Source organism: Chelonoidis abingdonii, chromosome 22 (assembly GCF_003597395.2).
Source record: "Chelonoidis abingdonii isolate Lonesome George chromosome 22, CheloAbing_2.0, whole genome shotgun sequence".
Lineage (NCBI taxonomy): Eukaryota > Metazoa > Chordata > Testudines > Testudinidae > Chelonoidis > Chelonoidis abingdonii.
The window spans coordinates 8,264,141-8,286,457 of record NC_133790.1 but is presented as its reverse complement, the minus strand read 5'-3'; the positions used below and the strand labels follow the sequence as shown (position 1 = coordinate 8,286,457).

Sequence of the window (22,317 nt, the reverse complement as noted above, 5' to 3'; positions counted from 1 at the left end):
GCCAATCGTGACCCGGGTACTCGTGCGGCGCGCAGCCGCACCTGCCAATCGGAACGTGGGGATATGGCTCGCCTGTACTTCCCGTACCTCAGCCAATAAGGTCGCACGATTGGGTCTGGCGCGCGGCCAGAACAGCCAATCATCGCGAGGGGGCCCCGTCTCTCGTGCCCTCTGCCTCCCCAACGTTCGAATCCCAGCCGCCAATCGTGAAGAAGGAGATCGCGGCTGCTGCTTGTTTACAGCCTAACGGTCGCTGGAGGGGAACAGTGCTGAAACCAGAACACCCCTCCCTCCGGACAGGCAGAGATGCAGGTAAGGGCCGAGCGAGCCCAGACGGGGGCCCCTGGAGTAGAAGACACCCAGTGAGGCTGGTCTTGCCATGCCGCAGCTTCCAGCCCCCCAGCTGAGGCGAGACGTCCTCATTTATAGCTTCGGCCCCGCCCCACGAGCGAGCGGCGGTCTTTCTGACCAATGCTGGGGCGGCAGCGCTGTCAACAGTCTAGAACGCGGTGGGTGAACGTCGAATGAGAGGAGAGGGGCGGAGCCTGAACTGAGAAATTGGGGCGGGGCGGAAAGCTCTTAGGGGAGAGGAAACCGACGAAAAGGAGGCGAGGTTAGAGGGGGAGAGGAGAGCAAGCGGCTGAGGCGGTAGGACTGAGGGAGAGCTGGGAGAAGAAGCTGGAAGGACTGAGAGGAACCAGTGGGGGGTGACCAGGGGGAGGATAGGGGCCTGAGGTAGGATGGGGGGCTGAAAGGGAAGAGATACTGGACAGGGGGCCTGAAGTGGGAGAGGAGGAAAGTACTTGTGGGTAAAGGCACCAGATGCTTCTCAGATGAGGGGGGTAATCCCCCCTGTAAATGTGTTGATGGAGCAGCTCACCAGCATACATGGTTAGTTCATCTTTTTTTGAGTTGGTCCTAGAGTTTGTTCTAGGATGTGCGTTGGCTTGTAAGAATAGAACCCAGGAAGTGTTTCCTGTCATTGTTCTATTTAATTTAAAAATGAGAATAATTAAAAATTGTAAAAAGAGTGGAAGTTATGTGTCACGCTCTTAAGCACTGGTATAGTTGGAGTGGTGTAGTTTTCCCAAATGAAGTTTAGTGATCAAATGTATTTCCTGTTATGGCCCAGTTATTTTAAGAGTGATTTTTTAAAAAAAAGCCATCACGTAATGTCTGAAATGTAGTTGCTGCACACTGAAAACTCAGAGCAATTTAGACACAATTTTATGTGCACTTCTCCATATTTTTACTCACAGGTATTTAACTTGTAGTAAAAAACTTGCATCAGTTCATCTGAGGGAAAACACATATAAGGTTTACTTTTGCAGACTAGTCTAATTTAGTTTCAGAGTAGCAACTGTGTTAGTCTGTATCTGGAAAACGAACAGGAGTACTTGTGGCACCTTAGAGACCAACAAATTTATTTCAGCATGAGCTTTCATGAGCTACAGCTCACTTCTTTGGATGCATAGAATGGAACACACAGACAGGAACATACAGAACAGTTGAAAAGGTAGAAGTATTTCAATACCAACAGGAAAGAAGTTCTAAATCAATTTGAGATGAGCTATCAATCCAGCAAGGAGAAAAACACTTTGAAGAGTTGATAATTAAGATGACCCCATAAGAAGGTGTGAGGAGAAACTTTAAACATAGGGAAATAGATTGAATTATGCTGAATGACGCCAACCAATTCCCAGTCTCTGTTGAGGCCCTGAACTTAATTGTACTCTATTTCATATGAATTTGAGTTCAGCAGTCTCTCTCTGGAGTTCTGTTTTTGAAGTTTTTTTGTTGCAAAATTGCCACCTTCAATGATCTGTTCAACTGAGTGAGTTAAGAGAGGCTTGAAGTGGTTCCTCACCACTGAGTTTTTGAATGTTATGAAATTCCTGATGTCAGATTTGTGTCCATTTAATGGTAGAATATTGGCCGCTTTATCAGGAGAGTACCTTGAATTAGCTTCATTTACTGGAATATTGAAGAGGTTAGTATACAGCAATGCAGTAGCACTGGTGGACAGAGCTAACAATGACGCTGCCTCGTGCGTGAGGCTGATGTGACTGGTCGTATTTTGGGGTCACTTGATGTAGCTCTGTGAGAAAGAAGCTTGATCGGTTCATTCTATGCATAGGAAGTTCAGGAATCAAGCTGAGGCCAGTGAATGCATGTTGACACAATGTGCCAGGTGCTGGGTTGAGATAATTTGGCATCAAAATCTCCGTGCCATGTGCTAGAAGAGATCATGACTGGTTTGGCTCCCAAGATCTGTTGCTAGTCTGGGATCACCTTAAGAAATACCTTGTAGAGTCTTTGCATGATGCCGGTGGGACATCTCTTTTAACAAGGGGTGAAGGCGAAGAAAAGCGGCAGTTCTGTAGAAGTTCCTGGAGAGATTTTAGTTGGGGGCTGTAGGCGATGGCTAGTGGCGTTCTGTTATTTTCTTGCTTGGGCCTGTCCTGTAGTAGGTGGCTTCTGGGTACTCTTCTGGCTCTGTCAGTCTGTTTTTTCACTTCAGCAGGTGGGTATTGTAGTTTTAAGAATGCTTGATAGAGATCTTGTAGGTGTTTATCTCAGACAGAGATAATATGGACAGGACTAGGGTTGGCAAGCTGGTCAATTGACTGGCCAACGGGCCACCTGTTATTTGACCAACATCAAATATTGTCCAGCAAGAATGCCCAGAACTGGGCAGCAGCCTACTTTTTTGACTGTATCCTAGTGCTGTCAATTAGTAAGCCTACTTATGTCTTGTCATTCACTTTTCTACCTGCTAATGCCATCTGTTGGGGAAAAAGGTAACTGATTGAAAGCTGAGCCCTTTGACTGGGTATAATCTTTAGAACAAACATTCTATGTACTGTATGTATGTATATCATTGTATACTAGACCAGAGGTAGGCAACCCATGGCACGTGTGCCAAAGGTGACACGCAAACTGATTTTCAGTGGCACTCACCCTGCCTGGGTCCAGGCCAGCGGTCCGGGGGCTCTCTGCATTTTAATTTAATTTTAAATGAAGCTTCTTAAACATTTTAGAAACCTTATTTACTTTACATACAACAATAGTTTAGTTATATATTATAGACGTATAGAAAGAGACCTTCTAAAAACATTAAAATGTATTAGTGGCACACACAGCCTTAAATCGGAGTGAATAAATCCACTTCTGAAAGGTTGCCGACCTCTGTACTAGACCATGAATGCACATGGCAGCTTACAAAGCACATTAAACAAATTAAAAGACATGCTCCATGTCCAGAAGTGTTTACTATCTAAACTGACTAGACAAACATACAAACTCAGAAGTGAGAGGAGAGTTCAGTCATTAAACCTTCTCCCCTAACACAAAGAAAATAGATGCACAGCTCTTAAGCTGCTTGAAGAGTTGGCCTAGCATAAGTGCATTTAAAAATGACTTTTTTCTTTTATAGTTGCTGTATGTTTGTTTTTCTTTCTGTTTAATTTCATGTTTCTTTTCTTTTGTAATTGTTAAGTCTTGAGTAACTTAATATTTAAATGCTAACCTAATATTGCTATAAAATATAATTATGCTATCATTTTTTTCAAAACTTCACTTAATTGTGTTTTGCATTTTTCTGAGTTTAAATAACTCAGTTAAGTAATTTATTTTTTTTACTTAGTTATAAGTATCTATCTAAGATTTATTGGACACCATAAAGTCATAGTCTTTTTTTGTTATTGTTAATGTTCTGATAAAGTAGTGCTTCACATTATTTGGCTATTTTTGACATTATTTGACTAGTCAATTGACCAGTTATTTTTGAAATGATCAAATGCCCAACCTTAGACAGGATTTTTACATCACAGTTACGTCCCGTCCACACTACACCTTTTAATCATGTTGTAACTAGGTTACGTGGCTTGATTATTTTTGTAGTACAGAAAGGGTACAAGGGCTTATCTATACAGACCAGAACTGTGCTTGACAAATGTGTTTTGTAGCTTTTGTAGCTAGTATAGTACTAGTATGACTTCAGTACCTATTATGGACAGAGTTCTTTTCAGAGTTACCATACCAGCAGAAACCACACACTGTATTTCACCTCTCCACTTCCAGCAAGTCCATGGCATGGTTTCTGAACACTTGTAACACAGTTTGTAGATGCAAATCATGTGACAACTGTGTTTGAAAATTATTCCAGATGCTGTAATATAACCAAGCGTGGACCCAGGCCTGATCTGATATTCTTGAGGCAGAGCTTGAGTCTGAGTGCAGTGAAGGCAGTTTATTCAGTCCTTGAGGGAAAAAAGGACCTCATATTGTTCTTTAATGATTTATTTTGCTGACTTGTAGAGCAGTGCTAATGGATTTCTGAGGAAGCAACTTCTGGCTTTCCTGGGCTGGATCAACAGTTGACACAATCCAGGGACTTTTAGTATGGGGCTTGATGCAAATTTACCAGACACCCATTAGTTTAAATACTAAACTTACCAGACAGAGCCTATATGAGAGACTGGGTTCGGGAGAGCCACCTGCAAATACCAGGATCAGTTTGCTGCCAAGGAACATAATCCATGACTTCAAACTGATGGAAAGTGGCAAGTGCTGGAATTCTTGCGAAGAAGCTGTTCCTGAACTTTGGTTGGAACCTCTATTTTTTGTATCCGGTTTTAGGTGTCTGATAAGTTTGAAGCCTTTCCATATCCTTTCTGGCTGCTAGAAGGGAGAAAGCTCTCTTTTTCTAAGCACCTCTGACTGTTAGGGAGGTGTGCGTCTTTAGTATTCTGCCCTTTCCCCAGCTTCTATTTGTTTAGGTCCTCCTCTCATGGAGATAGCTGCAGTGCCTGCCTCTTTTCTCAGACATGACTTTTCTCAGTTTCACTGCTGCCTACAGAGTTATTAAATACCAGCAATGAAACAGCCAGAGTCTAGTTAATTTTCATCAGCTGCTGCTTGGAAAAGCAACTTTAAGATGAGTAGGAGTACTGGAACTAACTATCTGTAGAATCAGTAAGACAGCATCATACTAGTTCATGTTAATATCGTCAAAACTCTATGGGCTTTTAAAAAAATGAAAGGTTAAGTTCTGCACAAATTAATGTTATAGTCTCTCCAATGTATTAGAAAAGCTCTGTAAAGAGAGGAAGGGATAGTCTTGTGATGAAGGTATTGGACTGAGATACAGGTTAGTTGGATCTTATTCCCAGATCATCACAGAATTCTTGTGTAACTTCAGGCAAGTCATTTACTCTCTGTGTGCTTCACTTCCCCATCTGTAAATGGGGTTAATAATATTTTCCTACATCACGGGGATATTGTGAGGATAAATTCATTCATGTGTAGTAGGTGCTCAGATAAGGACCAGAGAGGACTGATTTTTTTTTTAAATAGTGGGGAAAGTGTGGAAAGTAGATGGGGGCGGCTCTAGGCATTTTGCTGCCCCAAGCACGGCAGGCAGGCTGCCTTCGGCGGCTTGCCTGTGAAAGGTCCTCTGAAGCCGCGGGACCAGCGGACCGTCCGCAGGCAAGCTGCTGGAGGCAGCCTGCCTACTGCCCTCGTGGCACAGGCAGAGTGCCTCCCGCGGCTTGCTGCCTAAAGCACGCGCTTGGTATGCTGGGGCCTGGAGCCACCCCTGAAACTAGAACTATCTTTTATTTTCCCTCTGCCTCCTTCACCCCACAAAAAATTGCTTACTTATTTGGACACCAGAAACCCAAAGTACAAATGTTATTGTTGCAGTGTCAGACACAATCTGATTTTATTATCAAAATCAGATTTAAATAAATTAAATAAAAAAGATTTTTATTTTTATTTTTTAAATCATTGATTTTTATCCACCCTGCCCTTTGGGGACCTTTACCGGTCAGCATAAATTAAAGTAGTTTCAGGAACTACTTTAACTAGCACTGGGAGCCACATCCATCCCTAACTCTTTCAATGTCAGGGAGATGTCTTTGTGCCCAACTCCCCTCTGGTCCTGTGCTGAGCACGGCTTGGGTAGATCTGAAGATTGAACCATAGTATTGCATTTGATCATTTTCACCACTGCCTTACTGATAATTTACATTTGTTTATAAACTGTATTTTGTTTGATATTCTAGCTAAGTTAGAGTCAGTCATGAAAACATTTACCAAGTGGTTTTGAAGTATGTCAACACTTTTTTTTTTTTTTCCAGAATATGTATTGGAGCTTAGGCTGTTCATGTTTATGAATGTTATGACTGAAAATGTGCTTAGATGATGAGCATCTAAAGAGTAATCAAATTGTTTAATCAAACAACGAAGCCAAACTGGTTTTTGAAATGAGAGTATGATAATTGTGTATTTTCAAAGGATAACAACAGTATCCTTCTTGGGAATAAAATATGGAAAATTTGGACTTGGTGAAAACTGTGCAAGAATTCTCCCATTCTTCTATAGAATCTGACATCAGAAGTTCCTACAACTCTGGCTGTAACTTGAATACGAAAAGGTAATAATAATGTATAGCACAAACTGATAAATATATTTTTAAAATAGGAAATCTGTATTGGACTACAGCTGTTTTTTTTTTGTCTTTGGATGGTGCCTCATTTGAAGTGATGTCATTTTACTAAAACAGAAGCTTCAGAATTTATTATGTGGCCTTGTTAGCTTCTGCTGGGACAAAAAGAAAGGTGACAAACAAGTCCAAAGCATACATGTGAAATAATACCTCTGCTGTTGGTATGCTTCTGTATTTTAAATCTGTAGCGAACACAGCTGTATTATTAAATCTGTATGTAAACATATATATAGGCCACTTCTACCCAAATATACTATTGTGAATAATTTGTTCTTTCATATTTTAAATGGAGCTAATATAAGGCCACTGTTACTGTTTTAATAAACAATTTTATAGTAATTGTATTCAGTTACCTGTACTTACACTTTATAATGCAGGAGGAAGCATCACAGTTCACATTTATTTATTGTTCTTAAAATGCATCTTCCTTGTCTTTCCTACTTGTCTCTTTCTTCCTTTCAAGATTGAACTTTCATTCTTGTGTTCTTTGGGCCTGACTGGAGCCCAGTGAAGTCAATGTGACCCTTTCCATTGACTTCAGTGGGATTTGGGTTAGGTCCATTCAGTCCGGGATCAGTTATATCAGTGTAGTGTGAGCCTTTTGTAATATTGATGTGTTTTCTGGTATTGAGAAATGACTAAAGGTAATTCAATTCCTTTAGTATACTGTTGCCGTATGAGGTATTGGACTATCTATTGTGATTGATGAGTATTGCTGCTGAAAGCCACAAAATCTCATTTCTTCTGAAGACAGAGAGGTACTTAGAATGAAACTAGAACAACCTTTTAGTCTGTCACTCAGACTGCTAACAGTCACCATTTCCAGGCAAGTGAAACAATAAATGTTGAGCCAAGAATGCCAGTCTATATCCAGAGTATTTTATTAAATAAAGCTATAAAATAATAGAAGATAACTGTTCAATCTTGCCAATTCCTATTCTATTTGTAGGTACATCTTTATGTAGACAAGAAGGAAAAATGAAAAATTCTGTAATCGTGATGGTCTCATAATATCTGTCAATGCAGAAGGAGGCACTGCAGTTCTTTTCTTTTTCTTTATACTTCATAAAAACAAAGAAAATGTATTGTAAGCATCCTGATACGAAATAGGATTCTGCAAGACAACTGTAATGTACAAAACATAAAAAGCTGTCCACTTAATCAGATAACTCCATTGTGCCAGGAGGCAAAATAGCTTATCAAGTATAGGATTGTGATCACTAGTTCAGCAAGGACCCCAAGTGGTTAGCCTTCAGATGCAAATGAGCACATTAGCTTTCTGCGGCATTACCCCACACTTTCACCTCCTGCGAGGGTTAGAATTTCCAAGTAAGAATTAAGGCTAGGACAAAGATTTTGGAGGGGGCGGGGGGAGCTGTACCAGATTCCCAATAGAAAGAGGAGAGGATGCATTTCCCTGGAAAACAGGGATTTATAATTTGTGATTAAATTGTAGCCCAAAAGCTTATATGTATTACACACATCTACCACTTATATATATTCATTAGTCTGCACCTATTCTGTTAATCCAGAAGGTAGGGCTAGTTAATCTTAAACTACAAAGAAATAACATCACATCTTCGAAGTAATCTGTATTGTATATTAGATCCCTTTATAGTTGCCGATGGAAACCCTTAGTGAGATTTCACCCCTTTGTGAGTTTTGTAAATCTGTACTTAAATCTGTTAGTACACTGGTTTTCAAACAGGGGTTTGACAAGATTAACAGTGGGGTGCGAGAATATATGCTGTATTAAGTGTAGAATATTTATAGTAACTTGTCTGTTGTAATAAACAGTTGCTCTGAAAACCTGAATTCGTTTTCTATTCAGCTCCCAAAATATGAAAGGAAAATGTGGGCTAGGACCAGGTGGTAAACAGGAAGAGATTCTTTCTAACTAGACGTACTAAGATGAAGGCTCTTTGCCATACATCAGTACGATTTTTGCGCAGGAAGTTAGATCTCTAGAGGCATTGCTCTCAAACTTCAGACATCAGCAGTATACAAGGACACTTTTCTGTAAGCTGCTGTCTTCCAAAACTACTAAGAAGTCCTGCTTTACGGAAAATGTATGATGTATTGAAAACTATGCTAATGACCAATAGTAACTGCATATTTGTGAGGGCCACACTTTCTCTTTTCTTGGACAGCCATTATGTTAATTTTTAAAAATACTTCTGTCACAGCCCTGGTTGATTTCCCTCCTCTGGACGCTCACTAAGCTGCTGTGTTTTTAATCTCCCTGTGGTTCAGCTCTTTGACTTTGGCCTTTCTGACACTCTGCCTGGGCATAGATTCTGTGTGGTACCCTTTCCGGAAGTGGGATCCCTGGGCCCAGTTGCCCTAGTCCCCGAGACCAGTGCTGAACTGTTTAAGACTCCCCAGTAACTTAAACATGCCCTTTCCCAGAGCTCTACTTTTGTGAGTACTCGGCTGGTAATTTACCCCTTCAGGAACATATTATAGTTGAAGCAAATAGAGACAGATTTTGCTATAATGATCGCTTTTTGCTTTAAACAGCACCAGAGATACACAGATCAATACAAAACTATACACATCTACAGACCATTACCTGCCCTCATTTCCTTACCACTTGGGAGCATTCTTCAGGTTTAGAATCTGTTTCTTTTCAGGGATCCAAGTCTCTTCTTTGGGACTTCACTCCTCCAGCTCAGGCTTCTCTTCTGAATCTCTTTTCTGCCCCTGCGGCTGCTTCCTTTAGCTTTGTCTGGTCAGAAACCCGCCCCTTCTGAATCACTCCAAGTTCTCAGTTTTTGTGTTTTTTAACCCCCTGCTCTGACACTTCTGATTCTTTGTAACCTTCTGGAGATTTTCCACTCCTTAAAACTCTTTTACTCTCTGCAGACAAGCAAGAGAAAACTGCTTTCACCTACAATGCAGTCATCTTGTTTTTCTGTCTGGGTCTGATAGTCTTTCACAACTGTCCTACTCAGAGACAGACACTCTGGCACCTCCCTCTGTCTCCTCAGGACAAGGAATATGAGGCAAGAATACAGTAAAGTTCATAGTCATGAGTACTGAAATTTGCAAAAAGTTCAGAATTTCAAACAGAATTAATAAATTATACATAGATTCCCTAAGTTGTCACAACATGCTTAAGATGACACTGAATTATTTTATGAATTCTCTAACTTTTTTAGGGGAAAAATAGCCTTGTTTGTGTGTTCGGGTCAGTCTGATTTTTAGTGTATTCGATTTCAAAATGAGAATTCATCACCAAAGGCTTTTGTATTACTAGTGTATTATTTTGAGTACTGTTGTTGGACAACATCTGGCATAGTAAATAATTCAAATGTTTTTCTTCATATTTCAACAGAAGTAGTCCCTCATCCAATCCAAATGGAGTTTCCAGTTTCTCAGGGAAGACCAGCCGCTCTGTAATTCCTGTTGAAGTGCTGGCCTCCTTGATGCATGATATACAAAAGAGTGGAGGGACAGACTCAGAAATTTTGAAGAACTGTGAGGTATTTGATGTTCAGTTTATTTTTTAAGTTTGTATTAATTTAAAAAGGTTGCCGTATGGAGGACTGGTCTAATGGTGCTATAATTTAGAAATAAGACATGACAATGTGTGTTTTGACACTTATTTTGGGAACTGTTGTGACACAACAGTTAGAATGTAGTACATCCTAGTGTAATCAGATACATTGCTGTGCCTTATTGCAATCCTAGCTTGGCTTTGTGTGTCTTAATATTGCACAAGTACAGATGTAAATGTGTTTGTAATGTGTATGTAATGTAAATGTGTATGTAATAGACTTTTTTTTAATGTTGCAATAACTTTGAGTCTAATTTTTAAACCTTTAAAAAGCACTGAAATTCAGCGTAAAACCTTACATCAGGTAACTGCATAGTTGTTAGCAGAGTTACTTCTACCGTATGGTACTGTGAAATCAGAATCCAAACCAAAGTCTTAGAAAAGTACTAGCGTGAGTCATTAGTTTTATTTTCAAGAAACGATTAGTGTGTTTGAATTGTGGCATCAGTGTGTGTTGCATTCTTCAACAGGGGTCAGGTCACTTTATCTCATTCTTGATTAAAATATAAGTATAAAAATAAGATAATGTAAATAAAACCAAAATCATTGGTGGTATTTATAAATTTGATAGTTACTTAATGTTTTAGAAGTCTTTCACATAATTTTAACTTGCATTTGTTTTAGTCTTTTTAAAATCTGTAATGTTATTGACATTGTAGTAGCACTTTGTAGCGATGGAAATGTCTTGAAATATTATTAATGTTTTACAAAAAAAGTAGCTTTATTGCAAGTCCAGTACTTTTTCAGAGTTTCATGACTTGACTTTTTAACATAAATTCCCCAAACCACTAGGCGGAAGTCAACATCTCGATAGTGAATAAGAGATAGTAGGTAGAGTGGGATATACTGTGAAGGGCTTTGAAAGGGCTTTTGCTGGTATGAACCTTAGACAAATATTACTCTGACTGGAACCGACCCCCTCATCGAATGATGACTCAGGATTTTTGGACTGTGTACATAATGTATGTTTGCTATTTGGAACATATTCACCCTGAAAACCGTTGGTGCTCCTATTCTCTTGTCACGTGAATGACAATGAGAATTGAACCAGTACAGCATTTTTATGTCAGGACTCTGTGAGACATGTTGGAGTGGTGCTGCCAAGATCATTATTGTTGTCAGTAGCTACCGCTGTGGTGCTCTGCCCTTGTTCAATGATGATAAGAGTTGGCTGCATGCATGTTCCCTCTGTGTGCTGCCCCGGCTCTTAGCTGAAAGCTGACACAGCAAACCCTGAGAGAACCCCCAAAGACCACAGACTCTAGTAAGGTCCGAAGGAATCCGAACCAGGTTATTGTCAGACGAAGCACAGTAATAGTTTCCCGTAGACTCTACAAGACATACTACAAATTTGTGCCCCCTGGCAATGGACTGGCTCAGTCAGTGGCAGGATTTCCACTGCCCCCTAGGCCTGACAGAGGTGTGCACTCCAGGACCTACTTTTATACAGTTACAGGACAGGTTACTCATCCCTACTGACGTATTGAGGTACAGCCCCTTGGCTCATTAGGGTGCTGTCTCCCCCTTTGATCATGTTGTTTCAAACAAACAGATCTATCCATCATGCTGTCCTTTTGACCCTGTCTTTAAGATGCACCTGCCTGTTCCTTGTCATCTCTGTGGAGTGTCCTCGTATCAGGATGTCCAGATGCTATCTTGGCACAAGTTCCTCTTATTAGCACTTATATGTGAATGCACTTGCTTCTAACAACCCTCTTCTCACCAACTTCTGTGAGCGGGGCCTGCCTCTGGCTGTGGTTCCTGGCCAGTGGGAGCTGCAGGGGCGGTGCTTGGGGCAGGGGCAGTGTGCGGACTTCCCTGACTGCCCCTATGTGTAGGAGCCGGAGGGGGGGACATGCCACTGCTTCCAGGAGCCGCGCAGATTGGGGCAAGCCCAGACCCCCCTCCATGGTGGGAGCTCGAGGGCTGGATTAAAATGCTTGGAGGGCCAGATACAGCCCCGGGCCGTAGTTTGCCTATCCCTGCTCTAATCTTTGCGTATGAAAACTTTGAACGTGAGGTAATCAACAATTTGTGGGACTGTTTCCAGCCTTCTATTATGGATGCCCCAACAAAGTGCTGGGGAAAAGGTGCACCAGCCCTAAACATTAACGAATCAGTCAACAGAGCCTGGACATCATAGGAAAACAACATGTGGCTCACTTAAATGGGAACTATCAAGAATACTGATGGCTCAGTGCCTTGCATAACACAGCTTTAAAGCAGGACCATGAAATGTTTTGGGCAAATAAGGCTCAATTGATGGAAGCGTCATTGGCTGGAAATGATTATGGCTTGTCTGTTAAGAACTGTGCACCTTAAAAGCTGGTCCACAGAACAAATCCTCGCCCGTGAAAGATGGACACAATAACATACTGCACATTGAGACAGAATGTCTGAGTGGATGGAAGGAACACTTTCAGGAGTTTCTGAACCACCCCATCAGAGCTGCTGAAGTGCAGCTCCGGGAGGATGCAAAGAGTCCAGTAACCACCCCTCCATGTAGAGGATGTTACTATTGAGGAGGTTCAGAGTGCAGCCTATAAGCCCAAGAATTGCTGTGCTGCTGGTATTTGTGGTATAGTTGATCAAGCACCGTTGGGATTCTATCTTGGAGTGCCTGACACATATCAACCAAGTATGGATTCATGTGAAACTACCCGATGACTGGGACCGTGGAATTATTTTGGAAAGGGAAAGGTGATTGCCATGGTGAGTTGAACACATCAGACATCACTTGGTGTTCCATTCCAAGCAAATTCATGTTCGTGCTGATTCTTCTTGAGCATTTTAAGCCCACCATAAGGAATCTGTGACCTCGACAGCAAGCCAGGTTTATGCCTGGCTGATTAACCACAGAACAGATTTTTACCATTAGACAAATGATTAAAAAAGCCCAAGAGTTTTGGTGTAGGAAGGATGACATGTATATAGCTTTTATTAATATAAAAGCTGCTTTTCACTCCCTGGAGCATTGCTCTCTTTGGCTCTGCCTGCAAGATGCTAGTGTCCGTAACAAATTCCACAACCTTCTCATAGGTATGCACTGCCACAATGAAAGCTGTTTGCTTAGGTACAAGTGTGTCCAACTGGTCTGAATACCACAGAGGCATTTTTTAAGGGTGCATGGCTATCCCTATCTGTTCAATGCTGTTGTTGACTGACTGACTGGAGGCCATCACTAGCTGCATGCAAGGGGTAGTACTGCGTGACTTTGGCATAATAGACCTGGAATATGCAGATGACATGGCTGTACTTGCATTCTCATGAATTAATCTCATCAGTGCCCTGAATGTGTTTACAAAAGATGCAAGTAAGCTTGGTCTTCTAGTCAATTGGAAGAAGACCAAAATGATGTAAATGGTTGATGTATCTCTACCCCATCCCATCATAATCAATGGACAAGAAGTTGAATTCATCAACTCATTGGTTCTGTTGTCACCAAGAAGGGAAGTTGCCTTACTGATATGAAACATCAAATTGGCAAGGCTACGGGTATAATGAACACTCTTTGAAAGCCTCTGTTGCATCAATGGGACTAAGATGTGTATCTATAAAGCAGCAGTGGCTTCTGCCTGACTCTGTGGTGGACCAGGTTTTAGAGACGCAAATGTGTCAGCTGGATGTTTTTGACATGAAACCAATGATGTATTGAAGACATATGGTGGATTCATCACGTTATGAATGAGGCTGTTAGGTGTTGGACTAACCAGTCTCCAGTGTCTGCCCAAGTGACTCAACACTGGCTCAAGTGGTTTGGCCATGTCTTTCGTATGCTGCAGGCCATACCAGCCCACCAGCTTTATGCATTTAATCCAACAAAAGCTAGATGGAGAAGACCTCGAGGATGGCCTTTTACATACTGGAGGGATGTTATGGTTTCCGACCTTGCTTTCCTCAGCCTTAATATAAAGCGGGCTGCAACCTTGGCAGGAGAGTGGGCTCTCTGGAAATGGGTGATACGAAGTGTGCACTCTACAGTCCATGAGCAAGAGAATGAATAAATAAGTAAAAACCTTGAAAGTGAAGACGAGCAGCTTATGTTTGACGTGATAGAGAAAGGGGGAGCCAGTGGAGAGATGTAAAGAGAGGAGTAACATGGTCTAATTTTGCAGAGGACTTTTTTTTTTCTCCTTTATTTTTTAAATAAACTTTAACTAGAAGTGTCTTTTTTTTTTTTTTTTAATTTTTCTGTCTGTGTTTGCTTTGAGTGTCACTACCTTTTCTTGGCTGTAGTTGTTTCTCTAGCTGCCATTATTATTTATTATCTGTATTACAGTTATAGCTAGGAGCATCAACTGAGATTAGGGTCCCGTTGTGCTGCTAGAGTAAAAGGAATAAGGAAGCAATATGATTTTTAATTATTTCATTTTATGGTTTAATAGACTAGGTGGATACAGTTATTCAAACTGGTGGAGAAACAATGTCAGGAGCAGATAGATGTCCAGCAAGAGCAGTTCCATCACCAAATCCAAGTAAGCAATTATTTGTTTATGCTGCCATTTTAGGCTGACTGCTTTTTAACATTTAGATCTATTTTTGTATGTTTACAAAACAATACAGCACTGTATCATCCACTGCTGTTGTATTTGTTCTGTGAATACGTGTAGGTCCTGATCGTCGTTTCATGTGTGCGGATTTAGTCAATGGGAGTTGCGTGTTTGCGTATTGTGGGAAAATTGGACCTCTGAAGTTTAATATACACGTCTGCAGTACCTTATCACCTGGCTGTTTAATAGTGTACATTTTTAGAAAGGGAAAAACAAAGCGGGTGTTTTGATTCAAATTGTTCTTTTTCATAAACATGGATTTTTACCAAATATACAACAAATGAGATTTTTATAGATAACTACCATTTTATGGAATACATATTTTTCTAATTTTAAAATAATATTATTTGCTCTATTTCAGAAAACATAATCTGAAACATGATTGTCTTAGTTATGTGGAATTTTGCGCATAGTACAACATTATTGTAATATTTTAACAGTTATTTTACATTGACTTGGGGAACCTCCCTTTCTAACAATGAAAAAAATGATTCAAGGTGTTAAGATCTTGTTATCAAGATTCAGTTCTCCCTCATTCTTGTTTCACAATAAAATCAGACTAGAAGAAAATGTATGTGTGCGCATACGAGAGAGAATATTTTAATATACATATACAAGATTTAATATTTTCTTCATTTTGATTGCTGTTTTTTCCCTTCCCTTTCGTGATGTGCTCAACACTAGTAGTAAGCAACAGTTCCTGAACTGATAAAATTAACAAGAGGTACTGTCCTTTTCTTCTATCCTATCTCCTATTGCCTCCCTATTTTCTAAAATATTTTTTGTCCGAACATTTTTGTCCCACCTGTGTCCTGTACTCTTGTATTTCCTTCCTCATGTTGTACAGGTTAATTATCGTCGTTGTTGCTCTTGCTAGCCTTGACTAGTACACTATGTTGGCTTTACTGGCCTTGCTTTTACTGATAGGAGGGCCTACCTTTGCAAGAGCTGTCTCTGCACTTTGTGGTATTAGCAGAGACTAGCTGCATGAATTGCCACACTGTTCAATATAAAACCAATGGCCCTAATGCTTTTCTCAATTACTCTAGTATAAATTAGGAGTAACTCAATTAAATCCTTCACAAAGTAAATGGAGTTACTCAAGATTTATACTGATTAACTGAGAACAGATTTTAGCCCAGCGAATCAGTGGAAAAAATATGGGGAGAAAACACATTTTTAACAGGGAGACAAAACTTGTACCATAGCAAGAAGCTTCTTTGATATTTAGTACCACTTGGAGATATTTGATTTGCTGTGCTGTCAGTGACATTTTAACTCAAGGGACAAAGATCCTGAGTTCGGTTTGGAATCACTACAGGGCAGATCCTCAGCTGGTATAAATTGTCATAGCTCCGTTACACCAACTATGAATCTGCCCCAGTGTCTTTCAGATAGTGTGAGCCACTCCCATCCTGATATATGAAATTCTTTGAAAAGGTACCTAACATACATCTTTACTATAGGTCTGAACATTTCCAAAAGATAATTCAACATCTAGATATTATGTAATATTTTCTATTGCTTTGGACCTTGTGGAGTCATTTCCAGTTGTGCAAAGTGGGTGTAAAATGCTGCCCAGTCAGAATGGTAGTGTTTTACACACTTTCCACAAATGTAAATGCCTACACGTGGTGAAAGGCAATGGAGAATCTGACCCATTTATGTCTAGCTCCTACCCACCCACAGAAAGAAAATTAAAACAGAAAATGTTGTTGGTTTTGTGATCCAAATGACCAGTGGCCAAGGAAATTTTAATTTAGGACAGGAACTCCATCCTTGAATCTTTGTGGACAGAGAGGGAAAGAAAGACTGAGCTGAAACCCTCAATAGTTCATTTTTATCACAAGTTAATTAAAGCTAGTGGGCCTGATCATGAGAGGTGCATTACAGCTGCAACTTCCACTGAAATCAGTGGGTTTTTCTGGTGCTTACTTTCTCTTGGAATCAGGGCTTGTTCTTCTTTTTCAGATTTTTGGACAGAAAGGTTTTTGTTTAATATTTTAATGTGTGCTCTCCAGTTGGTATTCATATATAATTGACCTGATGTGGCTTTGGGGAGAAACATTAAAGGAGATTTAACTCCTGTGTACAGAAAACTTATTAAAGTGCATGGGAGTTTAGTATGTTACATTTCTGGAAAACAACTATAGACCCTGATCTTGCAATGCATGCATGAAGGACCCCTGTGTACATGTAGAGCTTCACTGACTTCAATGGGGATACAGGTTACAGTTCTAGTGCAGCTCACTGCAGGATCATGGCCACAGGTACCAACACAGAACTTATAAAAATGTTTGGTTACTCTTTGAAACTGTTCCGTACATCAACAATTTTTAAATGGTGTATTATTTCCCAGTATACTGAAACGGCTCTTTTGGAGACAATCCAGACTGAAAATTAAATGTTTGAATTCATACTCTTTTTTAATTCTAACAAATCTATATAGATAATCTAGTTAGTGTGGATATTTATGACAGAATGTTGTACAACCATAAGGCAAACACACAAAAAATAAACCGCTGTGTCAAAATGAACTGCATAATATAAATTTATTACCCAAAAGGCATATTTTAAAACAATCTTACAGAGGTACGTTATTCCTATTACAGTTAAAGCTGAATTATAGTTTCCACTTCCATTAAAGCTCTCCCTCTGTTGTCAGAAATTTATAACTTGGATCCTTTTAGACCTAAATTTAGCAAACACGTTCTTTGCCCTGAGACAAATTGTTTGCCTATTTTAAAGGATATGATTAAACAATTTATAACTCTGTATTTAGCTGATACATCACAATAATTCTGAAGGCATATTGTATACACACATGCATGTTTTTAAATTTATAAGTGATTGTTAAGGATAGTCATTCAGTGCTTAAGAGTAAGATTTTTCTTTAACACACATTTTACTGTTATGCATAGGACACAAGTTTTATTTTATGCATGATATATCTATATATTGAAAAGCCTTAACCAGGAATTAGTTCACATAAGTTCACTAATTCCAAACAATGAAAGTTAACGTAAGATGCATCAAAATGCAAATAGGATTTGTGGCACAATTGTATGGTAAAAGCATTTTATCTATTCATCTTTTCTTTTATTAGTGTATACAGAATGAGATAAGACACTTAGTGAAGTTGCAGAACAGTAATGCTTCATGGGATTCCTTCAACAGCAAAAGTTCTCCCGCTAAACATGCAAACAATTTCTCTTCGCTAGAAAGTCAAATGGGGTTTTGTTCTGAAACCTTTGAAGAAACTGGGTGCATTGTCAATCAACTTAAATCTAATGAAGCTGACAGTCAGCCAAAAGCATCTGCTGAGCATCAAGGGTGTTGTGTAAATAGTATTTCAATGAACAGTGGGTATGGTACCCTTTCTGCATCAGAACTGAATCCTAGGGAATCTAAAGACATTAAGAAGTGCATGGGCTACCCAGAGAAGATTTCAAAAGGACAAGGTGATGCACCTGTGACGAAGAAGGATTCAATTGCAGCCAATGTACAAGCTAAAAAAGAATTTCTACAAAAAAATGAGAAATATTGTCCATCACTAAAAGATGGTGTCTTAGTTTTTCCTGCTGAATTTGAGCATGAGGTTACTGAAGGTCATTGTGGAAAAACAAACTGGTAAGTGACAGACTTCCCAATTAGTAAATTTAGTACAGTGTGGCGCCATTCCTGCAAACACACGAGTAACTTTATGCACACAAGTAATCCCATTGGATTTAATAAGACTACTGGCATGCATAAGTGTGCTATGCTGCTTGGCATATGGTCAAGTTCATTTATCCCAGCTTTTTATGTATTATACATTTCTTGCATTTTATGATATTTGAAATGCTTGTCTGTTGTTGATATGGGGAGACAAATGCAGTGATATATTTCTGATTACAATAATGAGCTAAAAACACATAGTTGATGCACAGCGTTTTCATTTATAGATTGCAATTTTAATGTATTTTAAGTGTTGAATGTCTGCCTGTATGGGATTAGTGTGCTGCTAGCTTGTGCAATGGCAGCCTACTCATTGTTTCCTGTGTGCATGCATTGTAGTATAGGTTGGACTATCATGAATCATAAAAAAACAAAATTTGTTGTTGGTTGTTTTTGTTTTTTTTGCTGTACCCAGCAGAATGAAAGTTCAAAGGGTAAGAAGACCTTTTCATCACAGATAAACTGTCATTAATGTCAAAATGTTTAAATTAACTTGGCTGGTTGACAGCACATAATACCATATATGGCTGACCCTTCCCTTTCAGTGAGGTGGAAATGGGAATGTTTAATCTTTTTGCTCCATATTTATATCCTCTGGGTGTGAGTGTGTTTCTCTCCCTCATCCTTCTTTCACTGGGGTAGATTCTGATAACCTTGTTCATGATGAATAGTATCTTAGCTCCATGAGTTGTTCCATTGAAGTCAGTGGGCCTCGCACAGAGTACTACTCTCTCTCGCTCTCTCTCTGTGTAACTTTTTTTTCTTTCTGTATCTCTGTTTGCATCTCTCCTATTGTTACAGAATGACTTGGATTGGATGGGACCCCTAATAGTAGGCTATGTGGCCATGGCCCTGACTAATGTTGTGATTGAGTCTGAAATACTTTGCTTATGGAACTAGCTAGAATTCCACGGTTCTGGTCAATTTCAGCCTGTAGCCAGTGTGCCACTGTTAATGTAATTCTGTGAATTAACATAGCGCTCACTTGGCTGATTGTAATCCACTGTGTGGTTACTTGAACTGACCAGGAAACATGGTGTTTGTCTAAGTATGTGTAGTGCCTCTGTTACACATAAGTTTTTTCTGTTGTGATTTGTGAAAATATAGAAAGTTTGATTCTAGATTTACGGGGCCAATAACTTTCCTTATCAGTGCTTTTGCTGGAAGTCAAAACACAGAAAATCAAATTGGTATCAGTTATTTCTCACTCTTTCTCAGGATGTACATGGACAATGAAACTTTGATATCTGTGTTTCACATTGAATGGTTTAGCAAGAAATGAATTTCAATAGAAATTATTTTTATGTTACTATAAAGTAATAGCTGTTATGTGGGTTTTTTTCTTCTTCTTTCCATGTAGTAAATATCTAACATCATGGGCACAAAAGCTGAAACAAAACCAAGCGAAAAGAACAAATACGGAAGAAGAAGAGTACATGAACTCTGTGCAAGGAAATGAGCAAGCAAAGAAATTAACATTTGAGAAGGTAAGGATGTTTCTACATGGATGTTCAATTAAAGCTTCAGCTATGAGTTACTTTTTACAATATGTACTTTTGTAAATGATCGTGGACTTTGCAACTGTTTGTGTTGTATTACATCCAAAAATCTCTCCCTTCAAAATATAGGGCCTAATGTGAGGTGAAATCCTACAGAGTTGAAGGCACTTAGCACCTCCTAGGCCAGATCGGCCCCATGAGCAGCTGGGAACCACTGACCGTTTTTATTGGTCTTTTATAATATAACTCATGGCAGTTTTTCTTTTTTCAAGCATTAGTTAATGCAAGCTCAAGGAACTTTGTCCATCCCCATATTTGGCTATCCTAAAATTGAACTGCCCCATGAATCCAGTTACAGTATAGGGTGCTAAAACACACACAATCAACCCTACCTATGAGAGAAGTTTGGGACACTGGACTGGATATTCAAAACCACTTACTGTAATGTACATAGTTATGGCCTTGCTATTTATGCTTTTTGTGCTGTAGCTGTAAAATTATAATGTTGCCCTTTTTTTAAAATGTTTATTATACTGTCTGTCCAGAATACATTCACTCTTGTGTTGCCTTCCATATGTCCTTGAATAAAAGTACCAGCTGGCATGATGTTTTTAACCTTAAAGGAGCAATATGCAGTATAATAATTTACGTGCTAATCTCAGAATCTGGTCAGAATCCAACTATGATGCTTTAGAACGATGGTAATTGTACTAATTGTCATACACCTCTCTCCTGACACCATCTTAAGGAAGAAATTCCTACACAGCTGTTTAATGACTCCGCCTGCCAGGAAGTAGCAGCCTTGAGGATTGCTTATCACCTGGCTTTATAAGGTGCTCCCTATTCATTTTCCTTTTAGTCTCTTCGCTGCTCTGGAAGCACTCAGTTGAGATCTCTTCATTTTTCGTTGTCGTGCCTTGGAAGAGGACAGAAATTTAAAAAGTGATGTTAAGAAAGAAGAAAAAAATTGGGGGCAGGGGAGAAGAACATGTGATGCAATGATTTGGGAAGGTTTTTTTGCTTTGTTTTGGTTTTTGTTCCTACTTTCCCATTTAGCAAATCCTCCCCTTTTGCAATCCTGAGCTATACTGAGCTTTTCAGTTCTGCCAGGTAGCATAGTTATTGAGCAACAATAGCTTCCTGCATTTGGGCCTGTGCATCATCAGTATGCCAAAGGGGGCAGGGGGCTATCTGAGGTGATTGGAATGTCTTCAGACCCATGTATGTTCTTGAGTAAACTTGAATGTACTGCAGGATAGTATTTTTGTCTTGATTAGGTATTTCTTCACTCTTTTCCCCAGCTCTGCTTAGCCCCCTTCTTGACGTGTACTTCCCACTCTCTACTCCTTTGTGGGTTGGTGATTTTTCCTGGGGAAAAAAACCCCAAACAAACCCTGCATATATAGCTTTTGACTCTTTCCATACTTTTCTGATGGTATTGGAGGGAGCTTAGCTAGTCTTCAATCTTTCTGTTGGGCACCCTGAATGTAAAATCCAGTTTTGTGTGTTCTGCAGGAGGAGGAGGGGTAACAGATTGTGTGATGTAATTCTTAGAAAGTACAAAACTTGAAGTTGCAGCCACTAGAGATGTCTCCCAATATGAAATTTCTTGGAATCACTTGCAAATGATTGGATATCTGCAATGTAAAAACTTTGTTTTATGCCAATATGTGTACTGGTTATTAAGGAAAGTAATATACTGCATTATACAGGACATGCTTTTCAGAAAACAACTTTATATAGGTATCACATGTATTGAAATTTAGGTAAGATTGTATTTTTCATAGACTGCAGACATGCTTAGTTTGACTCCTTTATGAGAAAATATCTTTGAGTTACTAGAGTGCAAGTTCAGCATTTCCGAAGAACAATACAGGAATTCCCAACCTAGCCTAGTATCCTGTCTCTGACAGTGGGCAGTATCAGTTGTTTCAGCAGAAGGCTGAAGAAAACCCTGCAGGTGGGATGGTACTCTCAAGAATGATGCTTTATATACCTTCCAAAACTCTTAATTTTTTAATATTAAAGGTGGGTTTGTACGTTAGAGAGACTGTTGATTTCTGACTCCCATCTTGAATTTTACCCCCAAAAGTTTTAGTTTATCAATGTACTACATGAAAGGTCTTGCAGAGATGGTCTTCAGTGAGAGTTGCATTAGTTGGCACCTCTTTGGATGAAGTGTCTGGTCATATCCTCGTCATATTCTGTTTTAGCAGTGTTTCTTCATTACAAAAGCTATTTTCTTTCACTGAATGTAAAACAATTTTTGAAGTTTCCCGTAAGGAGTTTTGAGATTCCCAAGGCTCGCTCTGTTTGATTCCAGGCTCTTAAATAGGGTCAGAAAGCTTCGAGCGCTCTGCTGTATTGGTGGCTTTAAAGATGATGCAATTAAATTTGAAATAATCTAGAATACATTACCAGTGCACAAAAAAGGTCATTTTACTAGAGTTTTGACAACTTCATGGGTTGAGATGATGAAAG

The 22,317-nt window shown here is 39.6% G+C and overlaps 1 protein-coding gene and 1 long non-coding RNA gene across 5 annotated transcripts in view; one reads left to right on the top strand and one right to left on the bottom strand.

The window, feature by feature from the left end:
- Window positions 1-87: 87 nt before the first annotated feature.
- MPHOSPH9 (M-phase phosphoprotein 9) overlaps window positions 88-22,317 on the top strand; it is a 46,293-nt gene continuing 24,063 nt past the window's right edge. For 2 of the 4 annotated variants that reach the window (XM_032800671.2, XM_032800667.2), the window contains exons 1-6: window positions 88-312; window positions 6,301-6,439; window positions 9,849-9,996; window positions 14,456-14,545; window positions 17,727-18,250; window positions 19,698-19,824. In XM_032800671.2, the coding sequence (XP_032656562.1) occupies window positions 6,333-6,439; window positions 9,849-9,996; window positions 14,456-14,545; window positions 17,727-18,250; window positions 19,698-19,824 (996 nt within the window). In that variant the 5' untranslated portion in view covers window positions 88-312; window positions 6,301-6,332. Of the gene's footprint in view, window positions 313-2,488; window positions 2,525-6,300; window positions 6,440-9,376; window positions 9,517-9,848; window positions 9,997-14,455; window positions 14,546-17,726; window positions 18,251-19,697; window positions 19,825-22,317 lie in introns of those variants that run through there. The other 2 variants (XM_075059971.1, XM_032800673.2) reach the window with 2 other exon arrangements.
- Window positions 7,375-9,380, bottom strand: LOC116836784 (uncharacterized). Its single transcript, XR_004376527.2, has 2 exons — window positions 9,102-9,380; window positions 7,375-7,572 (listed from the first exon to the last, which is right to left on the bottom strand). It is a non-coding gene; the product is annotated as an uncharacterized LOC116836784 (long non-coding RNA).